Raw genomic sequence first — 13,476 nt, 5'->3', positions numbered from 1 at the left:
CTATATTCAGGTTACTTGCAACCCCGGGACCTGCCCAGCCAGGGTGTTCTTCCCTTTGTCCAGGGCCTTCTTTGTAACACCGGATCAAGTTGCAGAAACATCAGCTATGGTGGGTTCATGGAGCATCATCTTCGGTAAGAGAAACACAAACATCCTTTTCAGAATTCCAGAATGCTGATGCACAGAACAGGTATCATGCTTTTGAAACGTCAATAATTTGGGTCAGGCCAGAGAGCATGAAAAGTACAGAATTTAGCGTTAGACACAGATCAGTTTTATTAAGTTCAGAGTCGCATACTCATGGCTCCAACTAGTGGTTAGTATACAGTAGGCACCCTCACCACCACTGTTGGTGCTTCACAGAGTAATTGCTGAACAGCCAGTGCTATTTGCATGTACTAGTTTGTTTTCGGTAGGTTAAAAGTCTGAGTTCCAAATTATTGGCTTAACCAACTTTTCATTTTGGTGCCAAGTGCCCCCCCAAACAAATATCTTTTGAGTTACCTACTGGGTTTTTCCTACTGTGCTATTAGTTGATCAGAATCCTATCTCTGGCTGAGATCAAATGACAAGTCACCTCTTTATTCTTCCTGTACCCATCTAAATGCACCACATGACAGCTACATTGCCTTCTCTGATTTCTTCGGTGCTGAGCTATGCCTGCAGGTGCCAGTGGCGTCAGCCGGCATTGACAATCAAGAAGAGAGAGAGCAGGAGGGATTTCATCTGAGGCGAGTCAGACTGAGGGGGCTTAATTGGAGGATCCTGGGAACTTCTCCCAGGTAAAGTTAGGAATGGAAGGAAGTGACTAGTTGATAATTTGAATGATTTGGGTTTTACTGTATCTATGCTTACTGACATTGAATAATCTAAGATATTTAAATATAAAGGAAATGTTGAGATATAGAATCATTAAGTTTTTAGTTATAAGAGAAAAAATTGGAAGTTTCCAGGTAATTTTGGACTCATGGTACAGTATTCATCAATGGAGCTGTTTCAATTTATTTGCTATATCAAAATATCATAAGCTGGGTGGCTTATAAAAAATGGGCATTTATTTCTCATATTTCTGGAACCAGGAGGTCCAAGATCAGGGTGCCAGCAGGGTCCAGGTGTTGTAAGAGCCCTTTTCTTACAGATAGCGCCCTTTAGCGGTGTCCTCTCATGGTGACAGGTGGCAAGGCAGCTCTCTGAGGCCCTTTTCTTACAGATAGTGCCCTCTAGCGGTGTCTCTAAGGACACTAATACCATCAGGATGACCTAATCACTTCCCCAGAGGCTCTGTCTCCAAATATCATCATCTTAGGGGGAACATACACATTCAGACCACAGCAGTTTTTTTGAGAAAGGCCATATAAAACTGTAACATAAAGACAATCATTTTAAGATAGTATAAAATTATAGCCCTGAGAAGTTTGATGATCTTTTCTCATGTGTGTGGTGAAAGAGTTTCACAAAACTCTGTCTTTCTGGGAAGCATCAGAAAAACTTAAGACTCAGCATTTTCATTTCAGATCTTTATTTCATCTATTTCTTACTCAGAACAAGAAGTTTAAATAATATCAGAGAGGAAAGAAGACTTTTCAGGCAGACAGCACTGGCTGTTTTACATTGGTTCTGTGAATCCGTGCAAATTAACTTCTTTGAATCTCAGTTTTCTTACCTACTTCAAGTGTCGTGAATATTAAAGTCAAAAGATAGAAAACATCTAGTGCAATGCCTGGGACAGAGCATTAATCAATGAAAGTTAATAATAGCAAATTCTTGTCATCATGGCTGTAACAATTATAAAATAGTATTTGACATCGGGAAATAATCTATATTTTTTCTCCATGTTTTTCCATTTCCACACCCTCATTTCAATGTGTGGAAACCCAGGAATTATAAAATCAACTTCTTTAGAGTGTCTTCCAGACTTGTAGACTCAATTTTGATAATTTTCCCTTCCCTACCGTGTAGCTTCTTTCTGAGTAGCTTCATCCATAATAGCCGAGACTTTGATCTTCATTTCTTAAATGGCTTTTCCAATGTGGGCAAAGCCCAAATTATATGCAGTGAGAATTTCTTCCATGTGTACTGTCCCATTCCTGTACCTTGGGGCCCTCATGAGTATCAGTACCCACCTTCCTTCCTCAGCGTCTTCCACAGCATCACCTCTATTTCCCTTTTCATTATCCCCATCCACGCCATCCGCACAGTCCAGGGCTTTCCTGGGCGATAGATAAAGACATCTCTACCATGGTCAGTTACCTGCTCAGGGTGAAACATCGTGGCCTCTGCACACCGAGGAAAGGCAATTCTGGCTGGTCCTGGGGTTTAATTCCAAGCCTCTTTCTATGGCTAAGAGGAAAGCTTACTGGCAGTGTGAGTGAGCAACAAGAGGCTCATGCACGTCCCTGAGCCTAGAGCCCCTTTCTTCCCTCGGCCACTTCCCTGAGCAGGGAGCTCTCCCTGTCACAGAGTCACCTGTCCACCTGTGGCCTGGAGTGTTTCAGGGCTGGGTCTCTGCCCTAGAGTCCTCTCCATGCCCCTCCTAAGCTTGCTTCTTTGTGGATTGTTGAGAACTTGGGGCATTGTGTGTGTTCTGCTGCTTTTTTATTTGTGAATTTCTTTCCCAATAAAACTTTATCTTTATACTGTGTTTCACGTTCCAGTTTTGTTTAAGGAATTCTTTCCTACCTGAGGTCATAGAGATAATTTCCTACATTACATTTTTAAAGAATTTTTTTTTCTTTTTTTTTGTAGAGACAGTCTCACTTTATGGCCCTCAGTAGAGTGCCGTGGCCTCACACAGCTCACAGCAACCTCCAACTCCTGGGCTTAAGCGATTCTCTTGCCTCAGCCTCCCGAGTAGCTGGGACTACAGGCGCCCACCACAACGCCTGGCTACTTTTTGGTTGCAGTTTGGCCGGGGACGGGTTTGAACCCGCCACCCTCGGTATATGGGGCCGGCGCCTTACGGACTGAGCCACAGGCGCCATCCCATTTTTAAAGAATGTTATAGTTTCTTCTTTCACACGTTAGTCTGGCATTTATCTGGGCTTTACGTCTGTGTTTAGTGAAGGTAATGATCTAGTTGTATTTTTTTCCCCATTTGGGGAGCAGTTTTTTCAGTTCTGTTTATCACCCAGGTTGTCCACCGGCCCTTGACTTGCAGTCCCACCCTGATATGAATTACGTTTTCATATGTGCTGCCTCTGTCTCTGGCTTCTACAGTTTGTTCTAGTTCCAGCCACTCCTTCAACCAGGCCTCATTGTCTATTTTACAATAGCTTTTGAATGTCTTGAGATCTGGTGGAGCAAATATTCCTACTTTCCTCTTCTCTTTTAGGGAAGTCTATTCTCTCATATAAATTTTACAACCTTGTTGTAAAGGTTGAAGGAAAGCACCTGCTGGGATTTTGATTGGTGTTGCTTTGAGTCCCATGATTATGACACATCATTTAATCCACTTAGGTTTTCTTCAGTGTCTTTTAACATAGCTTTGTAGCATTTTACTATGAAAATCGTGCATACCTTTTGTTAAAATTTTTGTTCTACTTTATGTGTTTTGTTGCTATTGCAAATGGTGTGTCTTTATTTTTTTTTTCAATTTTGATTTCAATAAATTTAGGGAATACAAGTGGTTTTGGTCACATGGATGAATTGTATGGTGGTGATGTCTGGGCCTTTACTGTATCTGTTACCTGAATGTACATTGTACCCATTAGGTAATTTTTCTTCAGTCATTCTTCCATTTCTGAATCTCCAATGTCCACTCTGTATGACTGTATACACATAGCTTAGCTCCCACTTGTAAATAAGAACATTTGGTGTTGGGTTTTCTGTTCCTGAGTTACATCCCTTAGGATAATGGTCTTCAGTTCCATTCAATTTGCTCCAAAAGACATCATTTAACTCTTTTTGAGGGCTGAGTAATACTCCAGCTTTATCTAACTCTTCAGTTGATGGTCACTTAGGTTGAGTCAGTATCTTTGCGATTGCAAATTGTCCTGCAGTAAATATATCACTGTATGAGGCTGAGTGCAATGGTTCATGCCTGTAATCCTAGCACTCTGGGAGGCTGAGGAGGGTAGATTGCTGGAGCTCAGGAATTCAAGACCAGCCTGAGCAGGGGTGAGATCCCCCGTCTACTAAAAGCCAAAACAAACAAACACAAAATAGATATATATATATAAGTGCAGGTGTCTTTTTGATAGAATGACTTCTTTTCTTTTGAGCAGATGACTGATAGTGGGATTGCTGGGTCGAACGGTAAATCTACTTTTAGTTCTCGAGAAATCTCCATGCTGTCCAAAGAAGTTGTACTAATTTCCATTCCCACCAACAGCGTAGCTATATATCAAGTGCTATATAACTTCCGAGAGGTTATATACCAAATGCTACGTAACTTCTCTGAAGTTACACCAACAGCGTATAAGCGTTCCCCTTTCATCACATCTGTGTCAATATCTATTTATTGTTTTTGACTTTTTAAATAGTGGCCATTCTTATAGGTGGTATCTCATTGTAGTTTTAATTTGCATTTCTCTGATGGTTAGTGATGCTGAGTATTTTTATTTTCTTTCTTTTTTTTTTTTTTTTTTAGAGACACAGTCTCACTTTGTTGCCCTTGGTAGAGTGCCATGGCATCACAGCTCACAGCAACTTCCAGCTCTGGGGCTTAGGCGATTCTCTTGCCTCAGCCTCCCAAGTAGCTGGGATTACAGGTGCCCACCGCAATGCCTGGCTATTGTTTTTTGTTGTTGTTGCAGTTTGGCCTGGGGCTGGGTTTGAACCCACCACCCTTGGTGTACGTGGCTGGCACCGTAACCACTGTGCTATGGGCATGGAGACAGTTTGCCTATTTTTTAACATGTTTGTTTTTTTCTTACTGATTTGGGTTTCTTGTCGATTTTGGATATTAGTCCTCTGTAGAATGTTTATTTTGCAAATAATTTCTCTCATCCAGTGGGTTGTCTAGTTACTCTGCTGATTATTTCTTTTGCTGGGCAGAAGCCTTTCACTTTAAGTCCTATTTGTCTATTTTTATTTCTGTTGCATTTGCTTTTGGGGTCTTAGTCATAAATTATTTACCCAGGCCAATGTTCATGAAAGTTTCTCCTAGGTTTTCCTCTGGAATTTGTATGAGATCAGGTGTTACATTTAATCCATCTTTGGTTAATTCTTGTGTATAGTGGGAGGTAGGAATCCAGGTTCATTCTTCTGCATGTCCAGTGTGTATTTTTGTCTGCTTTTTCTTTTCCTTTTTTTTTTTTTTTGGCCGGGACTAGGTTTGAACCTGCCACCTCCGGCATATGGGACTGGCGTCCTACTCCTTGAGCCACAGGCGCCGCCCTTTGTCTGCTTTTTCAAAGATCACTTGGTGGTAGGTATAAGGTTGTATTCTGGGTTCTCTATTCTTTTTTATTCATCTAAATGTCTACTTTTATATCAGTACCATGCTGTTTTGGTTACTATAGCCCTGCAGTATATTGTGAATTTGGGTAATGGGACACCTCTAGATTTGTTCTTTTACTTAAAATTGCTTTGGTTATTCATGCTCATTTTTGATTCCATATGTTATTTAGGATTTTTTTTCCTAATTATGTGAAGAAAGATGTTGGTATTTTGATGGGAATTGTATGGAATCTGTAAATCACGTTAGGCAGTAAGGACATTTTAACAACATTGATTCCTTCAATCCACGATCATGGGATGTTTTTCCATTTGTTTATGTCATTTCTGATTTTCTTCATCAGTGTTGTATAGTTCTCCTTTTGGAGATCTTTCATCTCCTTGACTAAGTATATTCCTACTTGTTTTTTTGGAGTTATTATAAATGGGATTGAGTTCTTGATTTGAACTCAGCATGGTTGTTATTGTGTAGACATGCTACTGATTTATATGTATTGATTTTGTAATCTCAGACTTTGCTGAATTCATTTATGGAAATCTAGGAGTCTTTTGGAGTATTCTTTAGGGTTTCCTAGGTATAGGATAATATTACTGGGCTCAGCACCTGTAGCTCAGTGGTTAGAGCACCAGCTACCTAGGCCTGCCAAACAACAATAACAACCACAACCAAAAAAATAGCTGGGCACTGTGGTGGGTGCCTGTAGTTACTGCCACTTGAAAGGCTGAGGCAAAAGAATAGCTTAAGCCCAAGAGTTGGAGGTTGCTGTGCTGACACCACAGTACTTTACCAAGGGCAGCATAATGAGACTCCATCTCAAAAAAAAAAAAAAAAGAAAGATCACATCATTGGCAAACTGAGATAGTTTGACTTCCCCTTTTACAATTTGAATGTCTTTCCTTTCTTCATTTGATTGCTGTGGCTAGGACTGCCAATACTGTGTTGAATAGGGGTGGTAAAAGTGGACATCCTTGTCTCCTTCCAGCTCTTTAAGAGAAGGCTTTCAGCCTTTCGTCTTTCAGTACGATCCTGGTTGTGGGTTTATCATATGTGTCTTTTATTATTTTGAGGGATGTTCCTTCTATGCCTATGAGGGTTTATATCTTCAATGGATGCTGTATTTTATTGAATGCTTTTTCTGCATCTACTGAGATGATGATATGGTTTTTGACTTTGATTCTGTTCTGGTGAATCGTATTCATTGATTTGTGTATGTGGAACCATCCGTGAGTCTCTGGGATAACCCCACTTGATCATGGTGAATTTATTTATTTATTTATTTATTTTTGATGTCCTGTTAGATTCAGGGGACCAGGATTCTGCTGAGGGTTTGTGCATGGATGCTGATCAGGGATATTGATCTGCAGTCCCATTTCCTGTTGTCGTTGTGTCCTCTCCAGGCTTTGATATCAGAGCGGCATTTACTTTGCAGAATGAGTCAGGGAGAATTCCTCCTTCTCAATTTTTTTTGGAGCAGTTTCAGTAGGATGGGTACCGGCTTTTTGTAATTCTGATAGAATTCAGATGTGAATCCATCTGGTCCTGAGCTTTCTTTTTGTTGAGATACATTTTTTTTATTACTAATTCAGTTTCATCACTCATTATTGGTCTATTCAGGATTTCTATATATTTTTTCCTCATTCAAGCTTGGTGAGTTTTATATTTCCAGCAAGTTATTCATGTTCTCTAGATTTTCGAGTTTGTATACATAGAGGGTTTAATAGTAGTCTCAGGCATTCTTTTGTATTTCTGTGATATCAGTTGTTATGTCTCCTTTTTCATTTCTCATTGAGCTTATTTGAATACCCTTTCTTCTTTCCTTAATTAATTTAGCTAATGGTTTATCAATTTTGTTTACTTTTTCAAAGAAACAAGTTTTTGTTTCTTTTTCAAAGAAACAAGTTTTTGTACTGTATTTTGGTCTGTATTTTGCTTTCAAATTTGTTTATCTCTGCTCTGATTTTTGCTATTCTTGTCTTCTGTTAGCTTTGGGTTTGGTTTCTTCTTGTTTTTTTTTTTTTTTTTTTGTAGTTTTTGGCCAGGGCTGTGTTTGAACCTGCCACCTCCGGTATATGAGGCCAGCGTCCTTCTCCTTTGAGCCACAGGGGCCACCCCATGGTTTGTTCTTGTTTTTCTAATTCCTTGGGCAATGATGTTGGACTGTTAATTTGTGTACTTTTTGCTATAGGCATTTAGTGCTATAAACTTCCTTCTGTGCACTGCTTTTCCTATAGCCCAAAGTTTTGATAACTTATGTCATTATTATCATTCATTTTGAAAAAAGTTTTTAACTCCAGCCTTGATTGCATCATTGATCTAAAGATGATTCAGCAGCAGGTTGTTTAACTTCCATGTGTGTATGTAGTTTTCACAGTTTCTCTCAGAACAGATTTCAGTCTTTATTCCACTGTGGTCCAAAAAAAAAATTTGATATGACTTCAATTTTTGAAAGTTTATTGAAACTTGTTTTACAGTTTGTTTTAAAACTTGTTTTATAGTTTTTTCTCTTTGTATTTATAGAGCATATTCAATGTGCTGATGAGAATAATGTCTATTCTGCAGTTGTTGGGTAGAATGCTCTATAAATGTCAATTAGGTCTATTTGGTCTAATGTCCAATTTAAATCTAGTGTTTCTTTGCTGATTTTCTATTGCCATGACTTGTCAAGTATTGTCAATGAGATGTTGAAGTTTCACAATATTTATTGTGAAATAATAAATTGTTGTCTATCTCTTTTCTCAGGTCTAGTAGTATTTGTTTAATGAATCTGGGTCCCTTAATGTTGGGTGCATATATTTAGAATTTTTATATCTTTTTGTTGAATTGATCCCTTTATCATTATATAGTGACCATGTTTGTCTTCTTTTTACTGTTGTTGACTTAAAGTCTATTTTATCTAATATCAGTATAGCTACTCATGCTCACATTTGTTTTTTGTTTGCATGGACTGCCTTCCCCCACCCCCCTTTATCATCAGTCTATGTGTTTTTACTAGTTAGGTGGGTTTCTTCTAAGCAGCGTATGGTTGAATCATGTTTTTGAAAAAATTCATTCCACCAATCTACATCTTTTAAGTAGAGCATTTAATCCATTTACATGCAATGTCAATAATAATAATATGAAAGGTTTGTTTCCATCAGAATGCTAATTGTTACCTTGTTGCTTTGTAGTATTATTTGTGTCATTGTTTTATAAGTCTTGTAATTTTCATATTTTCTTGAGTTTTTATAATGACAAGCGTCTGTCTTTTGTTTCCATGTTTAGAACTTCCTTGACCATTTCTTTTCTTTTTTTTTTTTTTGTAGAGACAGAGTCTCACTGTACCGCCCTTGGGTAGAGTGCCCTGGCATCACACAGCTCACAGCAACCTCCAGCTCTTGGGCTTACCCGATTCTCTTGCCTCAGCCTCCCAAGTAGCTGGGACTACAGGCGCCCGCCACAACGCCTAGCTATTTTTTGGTTGCAGTTCAGCTGGGGCGGGGTTTGAACCCGCCACCCTCGGTATATGGGGCCGGCGCCCTACCGACTGAGCCACAGGTGCCGCCCACCTTGACCATTTCTTGTAGGGCCATTCTAGTGGTGATGAATTCCTCAGTGTCTGTCAAGAAACATGTTATTTCTCCTTCATTTCTGAAACTTATTCTTGTAGGACACAAAATCTATGGTTGACTGACTGTTTTTTCCTCTTTAGGACATCTGAAAATATGATTTTAATCTCTTCTGGCTTGTAAAGTTTCAGCTGAGTCTACCTTTAGTATGAATAGATGTTCTTTGAAGGTGACTGGATGATTTTCTCTCCCTGATTTTATAATTTTTCCTTCACACTGATCATCTGGTGACTATATGTCTTTATGTCCTCCTTCTTGTAGTGTATTTTCCTGGAGTTCTCTGAGGTTCTTATATCTGGATGTCTGAATTTCTAGCAAAATTAGGGAAGTTTGGCTCAGCACCCGTAGCTCAAGTGGCTAAGGCGCCAGCCACATACACCAGAGCTGGCGGGTTTGAATCCAGCCCGGGCCCGCCAAAGAACGATGACAGCTACAAGAAAGCATAGCCAGGTGTTGTGGGCAGGCGCCTGTAGACCCAGCTACTTGGGAGGCTGAGGCAAGACAATTGCTTGAGCCCAGGAGTTGGAGGTTGCTGTGAGCTGTGATGCCACAGTACTCTACCCAAGGCGACAGCTTGAGGCTCTGTCTCAAAAAAAAAAAAAAAAAAATTAGGGAAGTTCTTTTTATTTATCATAGCTTTTTGTTTTTCATAGATTCAGATAGCCCAATAGGTCCCCATGGCTTTGTTTTTTTAAAATTCCCTTTTCTTTATTTTTATCTGACGGGATTAATTCAAAAGATCTGTTTTAAGTTCTCTGATCATTTTCTTCTGCTTTGGGTAGTCTATTGTTATAGCAACCTTTCAATTGTATTTTTTAATTCCTCTAAGGAATTTTTTATTTTCTTAAGTTCTGTTTGGTTTTTCCTTTAAAATATCTATCTCTTTGTTAAATTTCTTATTCATATCCTAAATTGATTTTCTGATTTCTTTGTAGTGGTATTTAGATTTCTCTTTAATCTCACTGCTCTTCCTTACAACCACATTTTGAATTTTTTATCTTACATTTCGGAATTTTCATTTTGGTTAGAATCCATTGCTAGAGAGCATCATACCACCTTTTCTTCCTTTTTTATGCTGCCAGAATTATGCTGATTCCTTCTCATCTGTAAGAACTATCACTTCTTATCTTCGAATTTACATTCATTTGGATAGAACTGTTTCTTCTCCACCTTTTGAATGTGACTATAAAAAGGGGTCATTTAGCTTTGCTTCTGGGTGATTTCAGGGGCCCAAGAATCTGTAGGAGTTCCTTGGTTTTAGATAGCATTAATGAAGTGGTCTTCTCAAATGCTGGTTGTAGTAGTGGTGTACTAGGAGCATGAGTAGGGTCTTGGCCCAGCGTAAAGATAGAGAAGCAGAGATCTTGTTCCCAAGTGCTATGTACTTGTGTCCCTAGATTTATATTGGTTTATGCAATTTACTTTTCAGGCCAGTAGGTGTGCTTGCAGATAAGAGTGGGTTGTGACAGTATCAGTAAGGTATTATGTCTGATCTTTGTTTACCTGGAGAAGCTCTCTGATATCTCAGTTCAGTGGCCTGGGCTCTGCTCTCAGCCTCGGAGCTGGGTGAGTTGGGTGGAGCTAAAACAGCTTGGCTTACTGTTTTCCAATGGTGGTTGTAAGCAGAAGCCCTGATGGGGGTCATGGGGAAGTGGTAGAGACTCTGCAAGATTTCCTTGAGTATTGATAGTCTTAGTGTGGTGGAAATTGCCCCAGGCTCCAAGACTCACTGCCTAGGACATAAACCACAGCTCACAGGCCACAACCCTCCCAGTCTGGGCTCATGCCCAGTTCCTGCACCTGCAGCAAGAGCCCACACTCACTTTCTTCCCATTTCCGTGCATGGGGATTCCTCCCCACTCGAGATTAGATTGCAAATCTCAGATGGAGTCCTTTACATATTCTGTAGACAAGTCCTTTATCAGATGCATGATTTGTACATATTTTTTTCATTTTGTGGGTTGTCTTTCCAGCTCTTGATTATGTTTTTTGAAGCAAAAGAATTTTTTTTTTTAATTATTATTATTTTTTTTGAGACAGAGCCTCAAGCTGTTGCCCTGGGTAGAGTGCTGTGGTATCACAGCTCACAGCAACCTCCAACTCCTGGGCTCAAGCAATTCTCCTGCGTCTGCCTCCCAAGTAGCTGGGACTACAGGTGCCTGCCACAATGCCTGGCTATTTTTTGGTTGCAGCTGTCATTGTTGTTTGGCGGGCCCGTGGCTGGGTTCGAACCTGCTAGCTCAGGTGTATGTGGCTGGTGCCTTAGCTGCTTGAGCCACAGGTGCCAAGCTGAAGCAAAAAATTTGATGAAGTCCAACTTGCCTATTTTTTTCTTTCGTTGCTTTTGGTGTCATATCTAAGGCTTTGCCTATCTTAAGATCTCATAAGGATTTACTCCTGCTTTCTTCTAAAAGTTGTAAAGTTTTAGCTCTTATATTTTGGTTTGTTATCCATTTTGGATTGACTTTTGTGCATGGTGTGAAGAAAGAATACAACTTCATCCTTTTCATGGGGCTATCCAGCTATTCCAGAGAGTTATGAGGTATATTTAATCTATAGATTAGTTGGGAGAGGATTAGCATCTTATACACCTTGACTCATCCAACCCATGAGCACGATGTATCTTTCCATTTACCTAAGTTTTTAAAAATTGCTCTCAGAAACAGCTTTATACCTTTCAGTTTGATGCATATTTTGTTACATGCATTTCTGTTCATGTTTTGTGGCCTTATTTTAAAAATGTAACTACTACTTCTAGTGGCTTTTTAATATGTCCCTTAGGATTTTATACACAATCATGTCATCTCAAAATACAGTTTTCCTTTACCATTTTACCTGGATGTCTTTTACTTCTTTTCCTTGGAGTTTCAGATGCTCTTCTTATCTACCTTATTTATGTTCAACTGCTGATTTTAGACCTTTTCGAATATAAGTTTTTTTTTTTTTTTGGTTTTTGGCCGGGGCTAGGTTTGAACCCGCCACCTCTGGCATATGGGACGGGCACCCTACTCCTTGAGCCACAGGAACCACCCTCGAATATAAGTTTTAAAAGGTATATCTTTTCCTTTGAGTACTGCTTTACTGCATTCCACAAATTTTGATAGGTTGGGTTTGCATTTGCATTACATTCAAATTATTAACCAATTTCCACTATAGTTTCTTATTTGACTTGTGGGTTATTTGTAAGTCAGATATTTAGTTTCCAAATATTTGAAAATTTTCCTGGAATATTTTTGTTATTCATTTATCTTATTTCCACTGTAGTAAGGAGACTCATTGTATATGATTTTGACCTTTTAAAATTGTTGAGGTTTGTTTTTTGGCCCTAGTGTATGGTCTCTGATGAACATTTAATGTATACCTGAGGAGACTATTTGCCTTCGTCTTGTTGGGTGAAGTTTTCTTCAAGTTTTAAATATCTTTACTGATATTTTTATTTGCTTATTTTGTACATTTCTTTTTTCTTTTTTTTGAGACAGAGTCTCAGTTTGTCACCCTCAGTAGAGGGTTGTGGTGTCGTAGCTCACAGCAACCTCCAACGCTTGAGCTCAAGTGATTCTCTGTCTCAGCCTCGCAAGTAGCTGGGACTACAGGTGCCCACAACAAGACCTGGCTATTTTTAGAGATGGGGTTTTGCTCTGGCTTAAGCTGGTCTTGAACCCGTGAGCTCAGGTGATCCACCCTTCTCAGCCTCCCGGAGTGCTAGGATTGCAGGTGTGAACCACTGGGCCCAGCCCTATTCTGTACATTATTGAGAAAGACTCAATAATTCTACTTCTAATTGTGGATTTTTTTTAAGACAGAGTGTCACTATGTCCCCCTCAGTAGAGGGCTGTGGCATCACAGCTCACAGCAACCTCCAACTCTTGGGCTTAAGTGATTCTCTTGCCTCAGCCTCCCAAGTAGCTGGGACTACAGGTGCCCGCCACAACGCCTGGCTATTTTTCTGTTGCAGTTGTCATTGTTCCTTAGCTGGCCCAAGCTGGGTTCAAACCTGCCAGCCTCGGTGTATGTAGCAGCACTGTAATCGCTGTGCTGCGGGTGCCAACCATAATTGTGGATTTTTGAAATTTTCTTTTTCAGTTTATTATTGGCTTTTGCTTCATTTACTTAGAATCGTTCACATCAGGATTTTTATGTCTTCTTCACTGATTCATTTGTTGTGACATAATGATGTTCAATTATATATACTAGACATTAGGCATATACCACAATTCATGATATGTGTATTATATATTATGGATGCAACACGTTACCATATACTATGATTTATTATATTACATATTATACATGCAATATATAATATATGCATAATATGTAGAATAATATTATTTCATTATTCATGGTTGTATTCTTTGTTTTAAAGTCAACTTTGATATTTATATAGAGCCCTGTTTTTTTTTGTAGAGACAGAGTCTCACTGTACCACCCTCGGGTAGAGTGCCGTGGCGTCACACGGCTCACAGCAACCTC

At 39.4% G+C, this 13,476-nt stretch overlaps 1 protein-coding gene across 1 annotated transcript in view; it reads left to right on the top strand.

Annotated features, from left to right (window-relative positions):
• ABCA13 (ATP binding cassette subfamily A member 13) overlaps positions 1 to 13,476 on the top strand; it is a 578,079-nt gene that overhangs the window by 21,115 nt on the left and 543,488 nt on the right. The window contains exon 3 of the mRNA XM_053553839.1: positions 11 to 134. Coding sequence (XP_053409814.1) covers positions 11 to 134 — 124 coding nt within the window. The remainder of the gene's footprint in view (positions 1 to 10; positions 135 to 13,476) is intronic.

This window comes from Nycticebus coucang, chromosome 11 (assembly GCF_027406575.1).
Source record: "Nycticebus coucang isolate mNycCou1 chromosome 11, mNycCou1.pri, whole genome shotgun sequence".
NCBI classification, from domain to species: Eukaryota; Metazoa; Chordata; class Mammalia; order Primates; family Lorisidae; genus Nycticebus; species Nycticebus coucang.
Note: the sequence above shows the minus strand (reverse complement) of the source record. Positions and strands in the feature narration are given on the sequence as shown.